This window comes from Bubalus kerabau, chromosome 8, assembly GCF_029407905.1.
Source record: "Bubalus kerabau isolate K-KA32 ecotype Philippines breed swamp buffalo chromosome 8, PCC_UOA_SB_1v2, whole genome shotgun sequence".
In the NCBI taxonomy this organism is placed as follows: domain Eukaryota; kingdom Metazoa; phylum Chordata; class Mammalia; order Artiodactyla; family Bovidae; genus Bubalus; species Bubalus kerabau.
In genome coordinates this window covers 21,922,188-21,941,266 of record NC_073631.1, presented here as the reverse complement: position 1 = coordinate 21,941,266, position 19,079 = coordinate 21,922,188, and the positions used below count along the sequence as shown (strand labels likewise).

Sequence of the window (19,079 nt, the reverse complement as noted above, 5' to 3'; positions counted from 1 at the left end):
TGCCCAGTTACCCACTTGCCAAGAACAGGCCAGGTTCTGGCCCAGGCAAACCAGCCAACTTCTCTGCCATCCAGTAGGCTCAAACTACACTTTCTCTAACAAGGCCTGAACCATAGTCTTGGGTAAGGTGTCTTCTTCCAAGTTTTGTCATTCCCTGGAAACTTTCTCTCAGCTCTACAGTATTCTTCTTCAGAGTTCTTTTATATCTTTATGGTTACTGTTTATTATGGCTTAGAACTTCTTTAAGTTAAATATCCCCTTTTATAATCATTGTATACGTTCTATTTACTAATATACTCTTGAAGTCAAACAGATCTGAGTTCAAATTTAACTACAAACTTGTTCAAAATCATGTAAAGATCTGAGCCTCAGCTTCTACCTATAAAATAGGCAACTTTACCATCTCTCTGATCATAAGTCATTCCTAAGATTAAATGGCATTATAGGCTATAAAGGCAAATGCAGATACTCAATAAATGATCTTTCCTCCTCTTTGCCCTGATATGTAGCCTCCTGTCCACTTACTCTATGTCAAAAAGACACAAAGAAGCAATCAAATGAAAATGTCTAACTCAGAAAATCATAAATACAAGAATAGAAGCATATGCATTATAAAGCAGATATATTAACACAAAAGAATTATGACATCAACCTTCCAGCATCTGTCTCCTTGAAAATTCCATCCTGATTGGGACACAGTTCACAGCTAGGGGAAACACCACATTTACAGGCATCACAAAACCAAGGTTCAGTGGAGTTTTCAGAAGCTGAACTCATAATAGAGTCACTCTCTCCATCAACTCCATAACAACCTAAAAAAAAAAAGAAGTATGATTAGAGTTTACTTTTTAAACTCACATTTATAAAGTTACAAAAGAAAAAGGGAAAGGAAGTAGAGAATAATTCTGAAAATTAATGGTTTAGAAGAATGATGTTAAAGTCAAAACACAGAACTGAAATCATTTTATAAAAATGTTTTCACCATTTCATAGTGTATGCAATGACATAACTCTTCAGGACAAGTTTAGGTCTACTGGAAAGCATTACAGAAGGGGAAAATTTTACAGTTCTTTAAAATTTTTTTTACAAAAAATACATTAAAATATGAGTTTTCATTATACAGAAATCAGAACTATTGAGTCTAGGAACTATTAATTAGTAAATATTTTCAAGCTACCTTTGTACTGAGCATTTAAATATATCTAAAAGACCATGATCATGTAAAACATACAAACAAAAATCTCTGATCTAATTTTGTATGAATTTGGTTAAAACACAAATTCATACAACCATAAATGCAAAGTAAGTACTAGTAAAAGGAAAATAATAGGCATACACATACATAAATTAAGGCTACTGAGCAATCTGAATAGTTTAGAGATAAACAAGCAAATTCCATTCACAATTGAGCCAGTCTAGAGCTATACAAGGTATCTGATCTATTTAACATTTATAATTCTTCTATCTTCTGTAAAAATGTATCCAGAACTAAGATGAATGAAAAGAAGGGTAGCATAATCCTTCACATTTTAGAGTAGGACATCAATCCTTATTGTGGCTTATAATAAACAGTACTTCCCTGGTTAATTACAATAGTCATGACTCCTAAATAGTTTTTGTTTTTTTACCTAAATGGTGCTTGATGTACCACAAACTTCATATTATCTCTCATTTTCTAGAAAGGAAGATACTGCTCTCATGACAAACTGTACTTTAGAAAAATAATACACATTAAAAATTAAATAGATAACAACCTAATTCTATTAATAGTTCCAATTATGCCCATTATCTTTAGGTTGGGCATTTCTCTGATCTACTAAGACGCATTTATTACTCTCAAGATAGGTCACTTCTACAAACAGCCTACTATTAACCATCCCAGGATAATTCTGACCAGGTTTATCCTAATAGGGTGGTCTTATTGCCAAATTCTAAGGAGCACTCAAAGTACCCTCCAATAAACTGAAGCCATTAAAAATACCACTATGAGAAACATATGTAAGTAACAATTCTCTCTCAAGAGGTTTCACCATGGAGGTGAGTTTCCATGCATCCAATGTAAGACCATGTGACTACTGGAACTGATTAAACACTCCACAGACAACAGGAGCCTGATGAAAATTGTCTTCTCACAACCACCAAAGATACCCAAAGTGAAACAAATAAGTATGTAACACCATCACTTCATGGCAAATAGATGGGGAAACACTGGGAACGCTGACAGACTTTATTTTCCTGGGCTTCAAAATCACTGCAATGGTGACTGCAGCCATGAAATTCAAAGACGCTTACTCCTTGGGAGAAAAGTTATGAGCAACCTAGACAGCATATTAAAAAGCAGAGACATTACTTTGTCAACAAAGGTCCATCTAGTCAAAGCTATGGTTTTTCCAGTAGTCGTGTATGGATGTGAGAGTTGGACTATAAAGAAGGCTGACTGCTGAAGAACTGATGTTTTTGAACTGTGGTGTTGGAGAAGATTCTTGAGAGTCTCCTGGACTGCAAAGAGATCAAACCAGTCAATCCTAAAGGAAATCAGTCCTGAATATTCATTGGAAGGACTGATGCGGAAGCTGAAACTCCAATATTTTGCCCACCTGATGGGAAGAACTGACTCATTGGAAAAGACCCTGATGCTGGGAAAGATTGAAGGCGAGAGGAGAAGGGGACGACAGAAGTTAAGATGGTTGGATGGCATCACCAACTCAATGGACATGAGTTTGAGCAAGCTATGGGAGCTGGTGAAGAACAAGGCAAGCCTGGCGTGCCACATCCCATGGGGTCACAAAGAGTCGGACATGAATGAGCGACTGAACAACAAATGTTATTCAAAGGTTTTACAACAGTGAACCTCAACATAATCCAAATGTCATACAGAAGAATGCTAAAAATTTTAAAGGAGCTAGACTATCATGCACAAGAAAAAGATTCAAAATATTAATTTCTTTAAATCATCTAATTGTGGCTAGTAATAATTATTACCTTTATCACTTCTGTTTGGATATACATTTTTAAAATGATAAGCTGTAAAATGAAAAAGAAATAAAATTTTCCTCTTGGGAGTAGTTATTATTGATTATCAGCAAGATAAGAACATTTTTCAGTAAAAATAACAGTAAGCAAATAGTTTATTTGAAGAAAAATCACAAAATAATAAAAAATAGTGAATTTGATTTCTCAGTTATGTAACACCACAAGGAAAAAAACTATTTTCTTTACAAAATAATATTTTTCAGGCAATTTTTTTCATTAGTATTCACATGAAGTCCCAAGATAATAAACCCTCCAAATGACTATCCATTTTACTCATCTCATTCACCAATATCAAGGTAAATCATAGCAGCTCACTCTTTTAGAATAAAGCAAAGTTTCAATTCTAATTTTTAAAGAATACACCACACATCTGACAAACATCTGATTAATCAATGATTTTAAACAATGATTAAATTACCTACAAAAACCTCAGAAGTGATTTCTAAGGGTCCCTTTAAACATTGGTATCACATAAGCTTAAAGAACAATGAGCAAGTGGATAAGTATTTCTTCTTCAGCTTCACTGCCCTTGAAAAATGATCTACACTGTGTTATTACCTTTACAGAGTCTTCAGCTTGCCACTTTTCCATATTTCTCTGCCATATCTGTTGTGTCTACTGAGGTGTAGACTGAAATTCTAACATTTATATCCACTCTAATCCATTTAAATTAAAGACTAAATACATTTTAACATCTTTTTCTTTCTTTCATACAAAACAATTTAAACTACCATAAAATGAGGTTTATTCTCTTCAACCTATCTAATTTTGAGTAAAAGATACAAAAAGTACACCTTCAATATGATTATGGAAAAAAGGTTTTTTATATGATGATAAATAGAAAATTAAAAATTTATAGATATATAAAACCTATTTCATATAGGTTTTTCATGTTTTAAAATGGGTAAACAGGAAAAACATGTTTGCTATTATTTTAGCAAAATCTCAACTTAAAAATCTCTCTAAATTATAATTATTTAAGCTTTATTTTTTTAAAGGAAAAATATAAAGGAAATACATCAAAGCACTAACTATGGTTGTCTGGATATTAGGACTGTTAGAAATGTTTTATTTCTTGAAATTATGATCAAGGCTTCCCTGGTGGCCCAGTGGTAAAAAAAAAAAAAAAAATACACCTGCCAATGCAGAAGGCACATATTCAGTCCCTGGGTTGGGAAGATCCCCTGGAGAAGGAAATAGCAACCCACTCCAGTATTCTTGCCTGGAAACCCACAGAGGAGCCTGGAGGCCTGTAGTCCATGGGGTCATAAAAGAGTTGGACATGACTCAACAACAATTAATATCAACCTCTGAGTAGCACAACCAATGTGAATCATATTTAATGAAAAATAATATAAAATGTGTCTATAATTGTTTTGAATTATTATTCAAGAAATATGTACAGTCCAAATCAGAGGAAACTTTCCCCATTCAACTTGTCACTGGGGACCAAAAGACCTACAGTCTTCTACTTTCTAGCTATGTAACTTTGACCAACCACATCACTGAGGCTGAGTTACCTTACCTTCAATAAGTATTTAATATTTATCCTATCTCTCAGTACAGAAAAAACAGGAACACAAAATTTGCCATTTAAAACATTTTTTTCTGTACTTAACATCCTATCACTAGAACTCTGATTATAAAATGTACTAAAAGTTTTTAAGTAAACTGAGTAATATTGCTGATGATGAGAAAAGAACTTATAATATGCATGATACCTATCACAAATATATCCTAAGGCACAAAAGAGACAAAATGCTGTTGACACATAAAGTCCAAATGGTGATTACTTGAACATCTGCTACTCCGTGAACACTGCTAAGGATACATTTTTTCATATGCTAAGAAAAAAAAAAAGTCTAGGGCTAGGCTAATAGCAGACTGGAAAATAAATAAAATGGGGGGTGGGGGAGGAATATCTCTTAGAGACCTTATTTAAAACATTGTTGGCAAGTATACTACCTAATGCTCTGTCATGTACTATGACATGCATGTGACATTTTTCTTCAGACACAGTGCAATCAATATATCAGGATAACTGACATCACAGTCAGGGGTACCCTACTATTACAAGTCAGTTACAAGATCTTGTCACAAAAGTGTTTATACTAAGTGACAAGTTGCAACCTCAAAAGAAAAGAGATTTATCTACATTTAGATGAAGTACTCCAAAAAGAATTAGACAGTTATACATTTAAAAAGCACATTTAGAAAACTATCTTTTAGCAAAATCTCAGCTTAAAGATCTCTCTAAATTATAATTATTTAAGCATTTCTTTTAAGGGAAAAAGATAAAGGAAATACATCAAAGCAATAACTATGGTTGTCTGGATATTAGGACTGTTAGAAATGTTTTATCTTCTCTCTGTTCTATACTTCCCTCATTTTTATTTACTATTCATTTGTGGTTCAGCTGGTAAAGAATCCACCTGCAAAGCAGGAGACCTGGGTTCAATCCCTGGGTTGAGAAGATCCCCTGCACAAGAGAAAGGCTACCCACTCCAGTATTCTGGCCTGGAGAATTCCATGGACTGTATAGTTCATGGGGTCTCAAACAGTCGGACATGACAGCAACTTTCACTTACCCACTTACCCAATACATTATGATGGACAATTAGCTTTTTATAAAATAAAACATTTAAGAAGTTCATATTTAACCATGAAAATATTCAAGGAAAAGTGACCTGGTTAATTTACAATATGGAAGTCTGTCACTTAGGCACCTGATTAAAAATCAAAACCAAAAACACAAAACCTAGCAAGACTAGCTTCCTATTATGCCTTAGAAAATTTCCCTTCTTCTGGATTCATTAATTTTAGACAAAAATTCATTTTGGAACTTGTAGAAAGATCTACATATGTGACTGTATAAAAAAAATGAACATTCTAAACAGTGAAAAATACCACAAAGTTAAAAGGTACAGGACAAGGTGGAAAAGTATTTGCAAGGATACAAACTATTTGTAACACATATAACAGACAAAGGATTAACATTACTAAAAAAGAAAATTCCAATAAGTCAATAAGAAAAAGGACAGGTTAAGAAATGACAAAGAGGGCTTCCCTGGTGGTCCAGTGATTGAGAGTCCACCTGCCAACGCAGGGGATACGGGGTTCAATCGCTGGTCAGGGGAGACCCCATGTGCAGTGTGGCAGCTGAGCCCAAGACCACGACTACTGAAGCTCCTGCACCCCAGACCCTCTGCTCCGCAGGAAGAGATGACACAGCGATGAGAAGCTCGCACACTGCAACTAGAGAGTAGCCCTCACTCACCATAGAGAAAAACCTGCACACAGCAGTGAAGACCCAGCACAGGCAAAAATAAAATACCTTTTTTTAAAAATAATAAATAAAGAAATGACATGAGAAGTGTACAGCAAGCAATAGGAAAAAAGAGAAAAAAACTGGCCACATATATTACTACCAAACTTCAATACTAATAAGAGGAACACATATTTTAATTAAGAGATAGTCCCCAAAAGAATTTTTAAAACTTACTAATATGCAATGTTGCAGAGTGATCAAATAGTTAGTACACTGTTGGAAGAAAACAAATAAATACAGTCTGTTTGAAGGGCAATCTGGCAAAGTTTGTTAGAAAGTTTAAATGTACTTATACTTTGATTCATTCTAGAAATCTATCCTGTACAAATAATGACATTAATATATATGACATATATTTGTTAGCATGTCAGTGGAAAACTAGAAACAAAAAAAAAGTAAAGACATTATGGTTGATCCATTCTATAGCTATTAATATATACCATTTTAAAAAGTAGTAACATATCCCATACGTAACTCATATGAAAAGAATCTCAAGATTAAGAAATGAGTAAAATAAAGTAAGTCATGGGAGGGGAATCTCATGGAATTCATCTTATTTATTTACTGCAGGTGGGGACTGTGCAAACATGCAAATGCATGCTGCACACTTGTGTGCACGTTAAGAGCCTGACAGAAGGGGCTCTCACTGGTAAAACCTGGACAATTTAAGTATCAGAGTAATCGGGTTATAGATGATAATGAGACCACAGTAATACTGAAAAAGGATAAAAGGGGAGAGGTTCGTTACAAAACAAGAGTTGCCTAATAAATGTAGAAAGAATGACAGAAAATCCCCATTCTGCAGCCACATGCATAATAACTGGCTCTGTCAATGATGCTAAAACCACTAAGTATAAGGCTGTTAGGCAACAGGTTATTATCAAGTCTCAAGGTCATTAGCCTATAGGTATTCATTAATTATAAAGAGAAAAGTATAGCTTTAAGATGGAGAGGCTTGGATGACACTACCTTAACACATCACCAACAATGCAATAAATTGGCATTAAATGCTCTGGATGTGAAATGTCATCATAGCACTCTTATCAAAAAAAAAAGTTTAAACTGAATCTAATCCAAAGGAAACAATAAAACAAATCCAGATTGAGGGATACTCTGCTGCTGCTGCTGCTGCTAAGTCGCTTCAGTCGTGTCCAACTCTGTGCAACCCCATAGACGGCAGCCCACCAGGCTCCGCAGCCTCTAGGATTCTCCAGGCAAGAACACTGGAGTGGGTTGCCATTTCCTTCTCCAATGCATGAAAGTGAAAAGTGAAAGTGAAGTCACTCAGTCGTGTAACACTCATAGTGACCCCATGGACTGCAGCCCACCAGGCTCCTCCATCCATGGGATTTTCCAGGCAAGAGTACTGGAGTGGGGTGCCATTGCCTTCTCTGGAGGGATACTCTACACAACATTTTAAAAACACTTTGATCCTTCAACAAGTCAACATAAATGATACAAAAGACAGAAACTTGTGATTAAGACACTGACAAGACCCAAAATGCAGTGCATCCTGGATGGTAGGAGGAGGGGAGAGCTGTGATAACAGAGGCATAGAGGGTCCAAGGGGAGTTTGCATATTACTGACCATTGATCTTTTTGAAAAATATGTTTCTGTATGTGTACACACATAAGATGTTATCTCCCACTATGTGAGCTGTTTGCTCTAGGGACGACTACAAATTAGACTCAAATGAGAAAAGCATGAGGCTGCTTTATTGGCAAGCTGTGTTCTCCCTCCTCGATCCTTCTGAATAAGCTGGTGTTAAATGTAACCAATGGTAGTCTTGAAAATAATAAAGTGTAGATACCCTGGTAAGCCTTACTGACCCACTCCTTCATATTATCAATGGAGCTAATGGTTTAATGTTCACATGAAACACCCTGGGATCCGCCATAATACAGATTCTGATTTGGAAGGTTAGGGACTTGGCCTCTGATCATGCTTTTCTAACAAGTGTCCAGGTGATACGGATGCTGCCAGTTAATGCTGTGATCTGTGGACCACACTTTTGAGTAGCACAACTTTTTAAAAAACTACTGAAATAGGTAAAAGTGACATTTTCGTTTAACTTTAAACCTTATTTACTTTAGATGCAGAAATAGTTCAAGTATACAGTGAGAAAGATCTTAAAAACTAAAATAATTAAGTAGCCATAAAAGCTCCTATTCAGATAAATAAGTAAAGGACTGACACTTTACTTCTGACAGGCTGCTGACCTTGTTTTTGAGGAATACAAAATTAAAAGCTAAAAAGAATTAAAAATGTTGGTGAGTATGTAGAGAAAGGGGAATCCTCGTACACTGTTGGTGGCATGGTAAATTGGCATGGCCACTATGGAAAACAGTATGGATGTTCCTCAAAAAAACTAAAAATAAACTACCATATAATCCAGCAATTCCACTGCTGCTGCTACTGCTAAGTCACTTCAGTTGAGTCCGACTCTGTGCGACCCCATAGACGGCAGCCCACCAGGCTCCCCCGTCCCTGGGATTCTCCAGGCAAGAACACCGGAGTGGGTTGCCATTTCCTTCTCCAATGCATAAAAGTGAGAAGTGAAAGTGAAGTCGCTCAGTCGTGTCCGCCTCTTAGCGACCCCATGGACTCAGCCTACCAGGCTCCTCTGTCCATGGGATTTTCCAGGCAAGAGTACTGGAGTGGGGTGCCATTGCCTTCTCCTGGGATACATTCAAAGAAAACAAAAACAAATTAGAAAAGATACATGTACCCCAATGTTCATAGCACCATTATTTACAATAGACAAGATATGGAAGCAACCTAAAAGTACATCAACAGATGAACTGATACAGATCTGGTATGCACAACAGAATATTACTCAGCCATTTAAAAGAATGAAATTCTGCTATTCGCAACAATGTGGATGGACCTAGTGTACTACTATGTGTGCTATGTGTACGGGAATAAGTCAGATGGAAAAAGACAAATACTCTATGTTATCACTTATATGTGAAATTTAAAAAAAATAAAAAATGTATATAACAAAACAGAAATACAATCAATATATAGAGAACAAACTCATAGTTACCAGCAGGGAGAGGAAAAGTGGGAGGGGCCAGATAAGCATAGGGGAATAAGACATACAAGCTGCTGCTGCTGCTGCTGCTGCTGCTAAGTCGCTTCAGTCGTGTTGGACTCTGCTCGACCCCATAGACGGCAGCCCACCAGGCTCCCCAGCCCCTGGGATTCTCCAAGCAAGAACACTGGAGTGGGATGCCATTTCCTTCTCCAATGCATGAAAGTGAAAACTGAAAGTGAAGTCACTCAGTCGTGTCCGACTCTTCGCGACCCCATGGACTGCAGCCTACCAGGCTCCTCCGTCCATGGGATTTTCCAGGCAAGAGTACTGGAGTAGGGTGCCAGACATACAAGCTACTATATATAAAATGAATATGTAACAAGGATACATTGTACAGTACAGCCACTACATATAGCCACTATTTTGTAATAACTTTAAATGGATTATAGTCTATAAAAATACTGAATCAATACTTTATACATCTGAAATTAATATAATATTATAAAGCAACTTTACTTCAATAAATAAATAACAGGTCAGAAGGGAGAGTTCATTGTGATTTGTACAGGGTAGTAGTCCCCAGGAGATGCAGACTTGAGTCCAAAAGTAAGCAGCTAGAGTAAAAGAGTTGCTTTACTATCACAGCTGCGGGACATTGAGACCACAAGGCTGTAGCAGACGGACTACCAGCAGCAAGACATCACCCTCAAATACATGCAAACATTTCTAAGGACCAGGCAACTATCAAACATGAGTAAGGGATTTAACAGAAGACAGTGGTAAACTGAAGATTACAGGCTTCATCAGCCCTATTCAACTCCAGATTGTTACCATAAAAGTGAAAACCAACTGCTGTCAGAATTTCAAGAGAAGTTCAAATTCCTAAATATGTAAAATAAAATCTTCAGTTTTTAAATGTTAACAATCAATTCAATTTCTTAAAACCATTGTGCTAGCCTTAAATATCACATCCATGGTCAAAACCATGACCTATGAAGTAGAGGCAGCACCCTCAGCACGATGAATAGTCAGTAACACTAACAGCACTAGTCATGCCTGCATCTCACGTCAGCGCTGACGGCCATGCACACAAGCAGCGGGAACACATCCGTGACCAGCAGTGGTGATCAGCACGACAAACAACGGCAGCACAGCTGCTACCTGTGATGTTCACCTATTCTGCAACTTCTCCAAGAAATCTGAACCACTCTTGGAGAACAAAAAGAACTCATACACACAACCATGTTGACTGGTCCAAGGTATTAATCAATCTCAAGTAGTCCCTTATTGCTGTCTGGTAATATATACACACATATATTATATACACACAACATATAACATGGGTGAATATGTAAATATACACACACACACAATACTACATACGTTATTTCCCTAATCCATTTATTCCCCCAAATAACTATTTTATACCAACCTCTCACTCATCAAATCTCCAACATCTCCCCACCTCTACACTCTGCTAATGGCTGCTTCCCATTTCACTGAGAAAATAAGCATTCAATTCCACATGTTCTAACTACCACATCCAACATCATACCTACCTCTGTACCCATATATTCTCTTTTCCCTCTAGTTACTATGCCAACTTTTATCTATTAAATCTCTTCCCTTGTGTTGGATCCTAATCCTTTATAGCCTTGTGCTCAAAGGACTTGCTCCAGCAACCATTCCCCTTTCTTTCCTGACATCATCAATTGCTAACTTTCCATTTCCACTGGTCCCTTCCATCCATACACTAGCATCTCTGCCTCTGTGGCAGGCAGCCTCTAAGATGGCCCCCAGTATTAATATTCTTGGAATGTCCGCTCCTACATTTGACTAAGGTTGGTTCTATGTGAACAATGTAGCAGAACTGACAGTACATACCACGTTAACTAATCCCATATTTTCCCCCTTGTTTCTATGTATTTTATATTTATTTAATAAACCATGTGACATAAGCATTTTGTCTGTAAGCCTTGTTTCCCATAACCTTTGGAATGATTGCCGGGTAGTGACTTGGAGTTTTTCTGCATTAGGGTCATTTCCCATAAGACAGGTTTCATCTTACTCTAAAAACAGTATTTGACAATTACAATCTATTCTGAAAACTTTTCATTACTCCAGGTCACTACTCAAGGCTCTTCTCCAATAATCACTGGCCCTTTGCTCCTCAACTCCTCTTGAAGTGCTCAAGGCACTATGCTATTTCCTAGAAAGCACATTCAGGCTCACAGTTTTAAATAACATCTGCAGGCCGATCAATCCCAAATTTATCTCACCAGCCCCTATATCTTACCTCAACCTCAAGTTTAAAACCAAACTTTTACTATCTACCTGTAAACCTATTCCTCTCTTGGATCATTGTTATGGTCTCCAAAATGGTCTCCCTGATTCCCACTTTAGACATACCTCAGTCTGCTCTCAACCCAGCAGTGATTCTTCCAAAACATAAATCATATCATACTGATCCTCTGCTTAAAGTTCACCTAGGCCTTCCCATATCCATCTCAGTATAATCTGAAATCTATGACCTACAAGGCCCCACCTGGTTTGCCCCTATCTCTGCCTCTACCACTAAGCAGCTCACTCCCTCAGTTCTAGCCACACTAACCTCCACGTCATCATACAAACACTCCAGACACGTTCCTATTTCAACATCTTTACACTCACTACTCCCTCATTCTAGAGTGCCCTTTCCCCAGATATATTCACATGGCTTGCTTACTCACATGCTTCAGGTCACTGCTCAGAGATCACTTTATCAAAGAGGATTTTCCTTATAAGCTTTTATAAATAGAAACTTCCACCTGCCCACTCAACAATCCCCATTCATAGCATTCCTAATATTCCTTTTCCTGCTTTATTTTTCCCCACAGTCCAGACCAGCACCTGATATGTACTACTATATTATATTTTCATTCCTGTCTCTTACTATACATTAAGCTCCATAAGGTCAGCACTGTCTATATTGTTTATTTTACATGCCTGAAACCTACAGAATGCCTAGCACTCAGAAAATTCTAAACAAACACTACTGAAAAAAAAAAGAATAAATAACAGCAACAGGACACATTCCCACAGTGAGTCTTAGCGGCAAGGGCGGGGAGCTTCATATGAAGGCAAGAGGACTGGTTAAAGAAGTCCAAGCCCCACAAGTCTCAGAAGTCTCACCAGACACCCAAAACTATTTGGGAGGAGGTGGCAATACCAGAAAGGCAGGTAAGGGCAAGGCCACAGAAACACTGTTTTGTAGTAGTCATGACTCTGATAAGAAAAAATTAACTGACAGGGAAAAAAAAAATAACTTTACTACAGAGGGAAGACACCCTTCTCAACCAAGTGATCAAAATAACATCATCAGTAACTGGACAAGTAAACATTACATGTTTCCTAATATAATACATTGAGAGCACAAGATAACTTCTGAGGCACTTCTGCAAAAAGCATCAGGTTAGCACCTGAATCTAATCAGGAGAAAACAAGAAAACCCCAATACTGAGGACATCCTATCAAAGAACTGGCCTGTATTCTTCAAAAATGTCAAAGGCAAGAAACACAAAGACTCAAAATATGTTCTAGATTAAAGGAAACTAAATAGATATGACAACTGAATGCAATTCATAATCCTGGATTTTATTTTGCTAGAATCAATATCATTGGGATGAGTGGCAAAATGTGGATATAGTCATAGACTAGATAACAGTTTTCTACCAATGGTGATTTCCTGACTTTGATAATTATGTGACTTTGTAAGAGAATGAATGTCCTTGATCTTTGTTCTTAAGAAATACACAATAAGGTACTTGAGGTAGAGCTGAACATTTTGTCTACAGTTTACTCTCAGAGAGGTGAGGGAAAATTTTTTATATGAGAGAAGATAAAACATACATAGCAAGATATCACCATCTGGCAAATCTTAGTGAAAAGCATACAAATTCACAAGTCAGAAATTAGGTCAAAATAAAAATTTTTAAATAAAATACAACAAAAATTACATTAAAAAGGTTCAAAATTCATAATCAGGAAAAATACTTTCAATGTATTACAATGGCTCCTATTTCAGATTCTAAAAGATGATCTCTACAAATTCCCCTTTCAACTTAAAAATTATAACTATGTAAGAAGAAACTATATACCACTAGACTCAACTGTACCTTTTTCAAAAATGCACTCTTCTAAACGAACATACTAGATTTTTTCCTATACCTAAATTTCAGTTAAAAACTAGAAAGAATGCCATGAAAGAAAATATCATAATACTGACCTTCAAAGAAATCATGATTTATATACAGTAATAATCTACTTTGATTATTTTAAAACACATTTTAAATGAACCTAATCTGAAAAAATAATACCCATCATAATTTGAAAATTCAGTATGTCTTATTTCAGGTTAAATATCATAAAATATTATAGAAAAATTAGCATAGTACATATGTAAAATAGCTGATATTACTTATACAAATGCAGTGTCAACCAGTCATTTCTAAAAGGAATCAAAACAAAGCAACATTACCTTCATGAACTGTAATACCACAATTGTCACACTGAATTATTTCATCAGCATCCTCACTATTATCTCCAAGACAAACACAGCAAATCAAAATATGGTCCATTTTTTGAGAACTCCAGTTTTGACTCTTCTCAAGAATCAGCGAGTCCTAATAATAAAATATCAGAAAATCACATATTTAAAAGGTAATTTTAATAAAATTCTCACCTTAAATCATTTTGTACATTTCCAAAATTATGCTGCATACTCCATTACTTTAGTAATTCACAAGTGCACCACATTTGAGAAGTCTATCTCTTTGTTAAAAGGACCCTATAAGAACCCTCTCTCTAATTTTTCACTTCTCTCCAAGTTTCATATTCTCTCTTCCCAAGTAAATATAAAACCAAGGTTATAACCAACAACTCTTCATCTGCTTTACCATGCTGGATATAGCCTGACCCCTGAAACTTGGAGAAAGGTAAAATTAATCCACAAGTAATCACTAATTCTATATGAGTATTAAAAATATAAGAATGGTTCCCACACTTAGCAAGCTTATAATCCTATCTAGGGGAGACAAGACACACACATATTAAACAATTAAAAAAAATCAATTCAAGATAACATATAGGCAAATATGTATGTGATGGCATAGTTACAGACTAAATTCCTTTAGTGCTGGGGAATCTAGAATTTCCAGAGTCATCAAACTGCTGGATGATAGATCCACGAAAGTCTGCATTGGAAACTGGTGTATACAGGCACAGAAAATCATCTAAAAAAGAATCCAGACTGACTGCCAAGAGTCAGACTACTCTATTAGCCTTTTGTCAAGAAATACCTAGTCAACACCTAGTTAATTGCAATATAAAAGGAAAAAGGAAAATGCATTCAGGAATAAAAAAAAAGGAAGAGGGTGCTCCATTTAATTTAAACCTTCTGCACTATGAATTTAAATTCATACTAATTTAAATTCAATTTAAACTTTAAATGCAAATTAACAACATAATGATGTCTGCCATTTAATGCACTGGGCTTAGCATTACATGTAATAAACGATGACATCTGAGTCTATACATTTTCATTTAAGAAACTAACCATATTCGGAAACAAAATAAATTAGTTCCATATCACACATTCATTAAATATATTATTTCATGTTAACATTTTTATGTTTCTATATTCTTTTAAACTGACCAATATCCACAAGTAACATTTAGAGTAATTTCAGCAGCAATTTGCAAATAACATCTGAATGACAAGACTGTCACCATTAATAACATTCTTTCAAGATATTTTCTGTGTAATTAATCTAAACTTGCAGCTGACCTAGACAAAAAATCAGTAAATAATGCAAAAGTTAACAAAGAGGCAATGTCATTTCTCTTGAGAATTCTAGCACTTTAAAATTCTATACTTCACTCTTTTTGTTACAAAACCAAAGTTGTGTGGGGCATTGCACGTGGCTAGCAAATAAGGTTAAAATTTCCTAAAAAAAAAAAACTCATGTTTTAACTTTAGTACAGTGAGCAAAACAAAAATCTGCCCAGATTTTCATCCCAAAACTTTAAAGCTGAAGCTTTCTCATCTGTAAAAATAATACCTACCTCATCAGGTTCTTGTGAGAATTAACAAGAAAACATATGGCAAAAATGTTCCTGGTATGTACTAGGTATTCAATAAATGATCATTCCCATTCTCCTTTCTTCTGTACTTTGAAGATGGTCCAAAAAGAGAAATATGAGCATTTACTACACTGGGAATCGTCCTTGGAATCCCAAAAGGAAAGTTATAAGTCTCAATAAGCACTGCTAGTTTAAATATTTTCCTATGGTAAATCCATTTTTTTTTTTAGAATACCACATCCAGATTAAAAAAATAACAGATCAAAAAAAGAGTGAGCAAATGACCAGAGTTTGATGACTGAGAAGCTACTCATGTTAATGCACTCTGCCTATATTTCTCCGATGGAATTACAATAACTAATTAGCCCTTGAAAAAAAGATTTACCCATGTGGGAAATAAGTGAATGTCTATGGATCAGAAAAACGAGCATCAATAGGTAGCTCTAATTCTATTATTTTTCCTGTTTGTCCATTTTGCTCAGAAAAACAGTAAATGTCTTAATTGTATCTCTATTCCATTTTCTCACTACACATATGATCATTTAGAGGCAGAGAAAACAAAATTAACTGGCAATTTTGGTTGATACCCATCATTGCAGACTCTTACTAAAAATTAAATACAAAGAGACAAAAATGGGGGAAATGAGGAAAATTCAGATGACAACTGCTATTTCTTCACAGGGCAAGACATCTAATCCATTTAACATGACACAGCCTTTTATCAGGGAAAAAAAAAAAACTTTCACCTGAAAATTTCTACTAAGATGATGTTCTATCATATATTAACTCTCACCCAAAGTGCTTGTTTCAAAGTCCGGGAACCATTATCTGAAAATACTATACAGCCCTCCCCCAAAGAAACTTACTTCAGAAAACTAAAAGGTAAGGTAACCTTAGTGTATCTCAGAAACTTCAAAATAAAATGATGAAAAAGACATGTAACCATATTCCAAGAGTACTGTTCAGATTGCACTTAAATTCACAAAAATGCCATAATGCCACTGACAAAGATATGCCCATATGAAGAAAATGCAGGTTATCAAATGCCCAATTCTTGAACAGTAGTTCTCAAATTATGGTCTAGGAAACTCTCTTTCAGGGGTTCTAAAAGGTAAATACTATGGATATTTATTTGCCTTTTCACTCTCTCTCATGGGTATATGATGAAGATTTCCAGAAGTTACATGACATGGGATGGTGTCACCAATCCAACAACTTCTATGCTTCTATACATTTCGTTTTTTAAAATTTCTGAGTTTTAATTGCAAATGGCAAATATCAAAAGATATAACTTATATAAATAATAATTATGGTCCTCAATTTTTAAGAGTATCCTGAACCAAAAAGTTTGAGAATCACTGCTCTAGAGCATTTCAAAGCCTACAGCATACACAAAGACCATTAAGAGCCAACAATTATAAAATGTCTCCAAAAAGAATGTCAAATTCCCCTAAAAATTTTCAAAATTATGAAAGTTCCTGGGCATCATTTACATAATACCCAATATCACAGCCCTAAAAAAAGCACCTGACAGAAGCCAAGGGGAAAAAAAAAATCTGCCTGCTTATAGGCTAAATACAATTCTATTATGTATTCTGAAACTATATTTTCAGCTATCTCTACTACAAAGTAGTATTTGAAACAAAGTAAAAGCATAGAAAAATAAAACTTCAAATATAATCAGGTATATAGGTATTAACTAATGAATACTTGGCAAGGTATCACTACCTAAATTAACCAGGAAGATTAAACACTGGTCAGACAACAAGGATTATTTTTGGTCATCTTTTTACAAAACCAAGATTATACAAATAGGAAATTTAAAAATATATAATAAACTGAATTTATTAGTTTTCTATTAAAATTTAACATTAATTTGAATGACATTTATATAGAACCAGAATCATCAAAAATAATTGAGGAGTTTGAAAACAGTCTTGGAAAAAGCAGTTATCAAGCTTTCAGGTAGAATATTATTGAGGGAAAATTAATCTTCCGTAAGTTCTTCTACATTTCTATACAGAGTGGAGCAAAAGGAAAATTAACACAAAAAATTAATTTAGTTACTATAAGAACTTTCTTTACAACTTTATCAAAGCACTTATCCAAGAAATGCTCTGGAATCTCATTCCTTAGGGACTGTTAACCTAAATAAAGCCCCATTATTTACCAAAATCTCTTCTGTTTAGTAGAAAAAAATTAAACAGCACGTCACCTTTATATGTATCAAAAAATATAGTCTACAATCTCTCAAGCAATTTGTTATGTAGTACAGATTATTAACAACTGAATAATTTATAGAGATTTTACATGGCAAATTTCTAGACATTCCCTCACACCTTAGCATAAATCCAATTCATACTGGCCCTATCACTAGCCAGCCTCTTGTGTGATTGTTATGCTAAGAAAAATGAAGAAAGTAATACTGCCAAAGGTAAACTTAGTCAGGAGATACAGATTAGCATAAAGTGCTATAAAATAAATTGGATACATGCTTAAATCAATTACGAACAACTGGATTTTCCATACTTATGTTTCCTTAAACTGGAAATACAGACTGTCTTGCTACATCATTATGAATAGTATACTATATTCCAAATGACGATTTTCCTTTACCTAAAGATAGGAATTAGGAAAGCACTGGAACCAGGCAACATTCTTCTTAGGAAAATGGGCAACCTAGAAGTTAACCAATGTTATAATCTAAAACATCAACTACTGCTTCATCTCTGCTGACATTTAACACCTCCTAATCTGCTACATATTATTTTGGTTAAACATCAAATTTTCAAATGAAACTTAAAATAGAAAATCACTGTTATGTAAAACTTGTAAACAGAAGAAATGTAAAAGAACAAATAAAGCACAAAAGGAAAATCTTTCTACCAGTTTAATCTACTTCAGTAACATGAAAAAAAAAAACTAAGTGCTTGTTAAAGAAGTGAATTTTCATGACTATCAACACATTAATGGAATGACAGACGATCCTTATAGTTCTTTCATGTGATGTAACAGGTACATCTACATGTAAGACAACAATTCAGTCTTTCTTTTGAAGAAAAACATATACATAAACACACAGACAACGAGATACAAATGTGTTTGAAGAGTCTTGAATGTTGCATCTTGGGCCCAATGGATAAACCTAACTTTCAGTAGTAGAACTTCAAGTGGAAGAACTGAGTCATAATTGTAGTTTTATGATAGTAATGCTTGTTTTAGCATAGAATGTTTGCTTTCATTTCTTTGTAGAGAGACCTTATTCGCTAAACATATGTAAATATATAATTTGTATTTACTTCCACACACCTAAAGCAATGATCTGGTGACTATTCAGGTGGGTGCTACAACTGAAAAAGGAATTACCTTTAAAATGAATCTCTAAAAGCCTGAGACAATTAAATTCTTTGTTGCTCTACTTGAAAGTACTCTTAGAAGTACTCTAAATTTTTATGCAGATATGGATACAACTAAGTTGAAAGAAAGGTGATCTTTGTTTTCATAACCCACTCAGGACCATTTAGCAGTCCAAAAAAACTCTACCATTTCCCAAGGGTATG

The 19,079-nt window shown here is 35.1% G+C and overlaps 1 protein-coding gene across 13 annotated transcripts in view; it reads right to left on the bottom strand.

The window, feature by feature from the left end:
• The window catches only part of PHF14 (PHD finger protein 14), a 199,050-nt gene that overhangs the window by 169,150 nt on the left and 10,821 nt on the right, over positions 1-19,079 (bottom strand). For all 13 annotated transcript variants that reach the window (XR_008717611.1, XM_055589861.1, XM_055589862.1 and 10 more), the window contains exons 4-5: positions 13,916-14,060; positions 653-812 (exon numbers count right to left, since the gene is read on the bottom strand). Coding sequence is in view for 12 of the 13 variants with exons in the window: in XM_055589861.1 (XP_055445836.1) it covers positions 653-812; positions 13,916-14,060 (305 nt within the window). In the remaining variant the exon portion in view is untranslated. The remainder of the gene's footprint in view (positions 1-652; positions 813-13,915; positions 14,061-19,079) is intronic.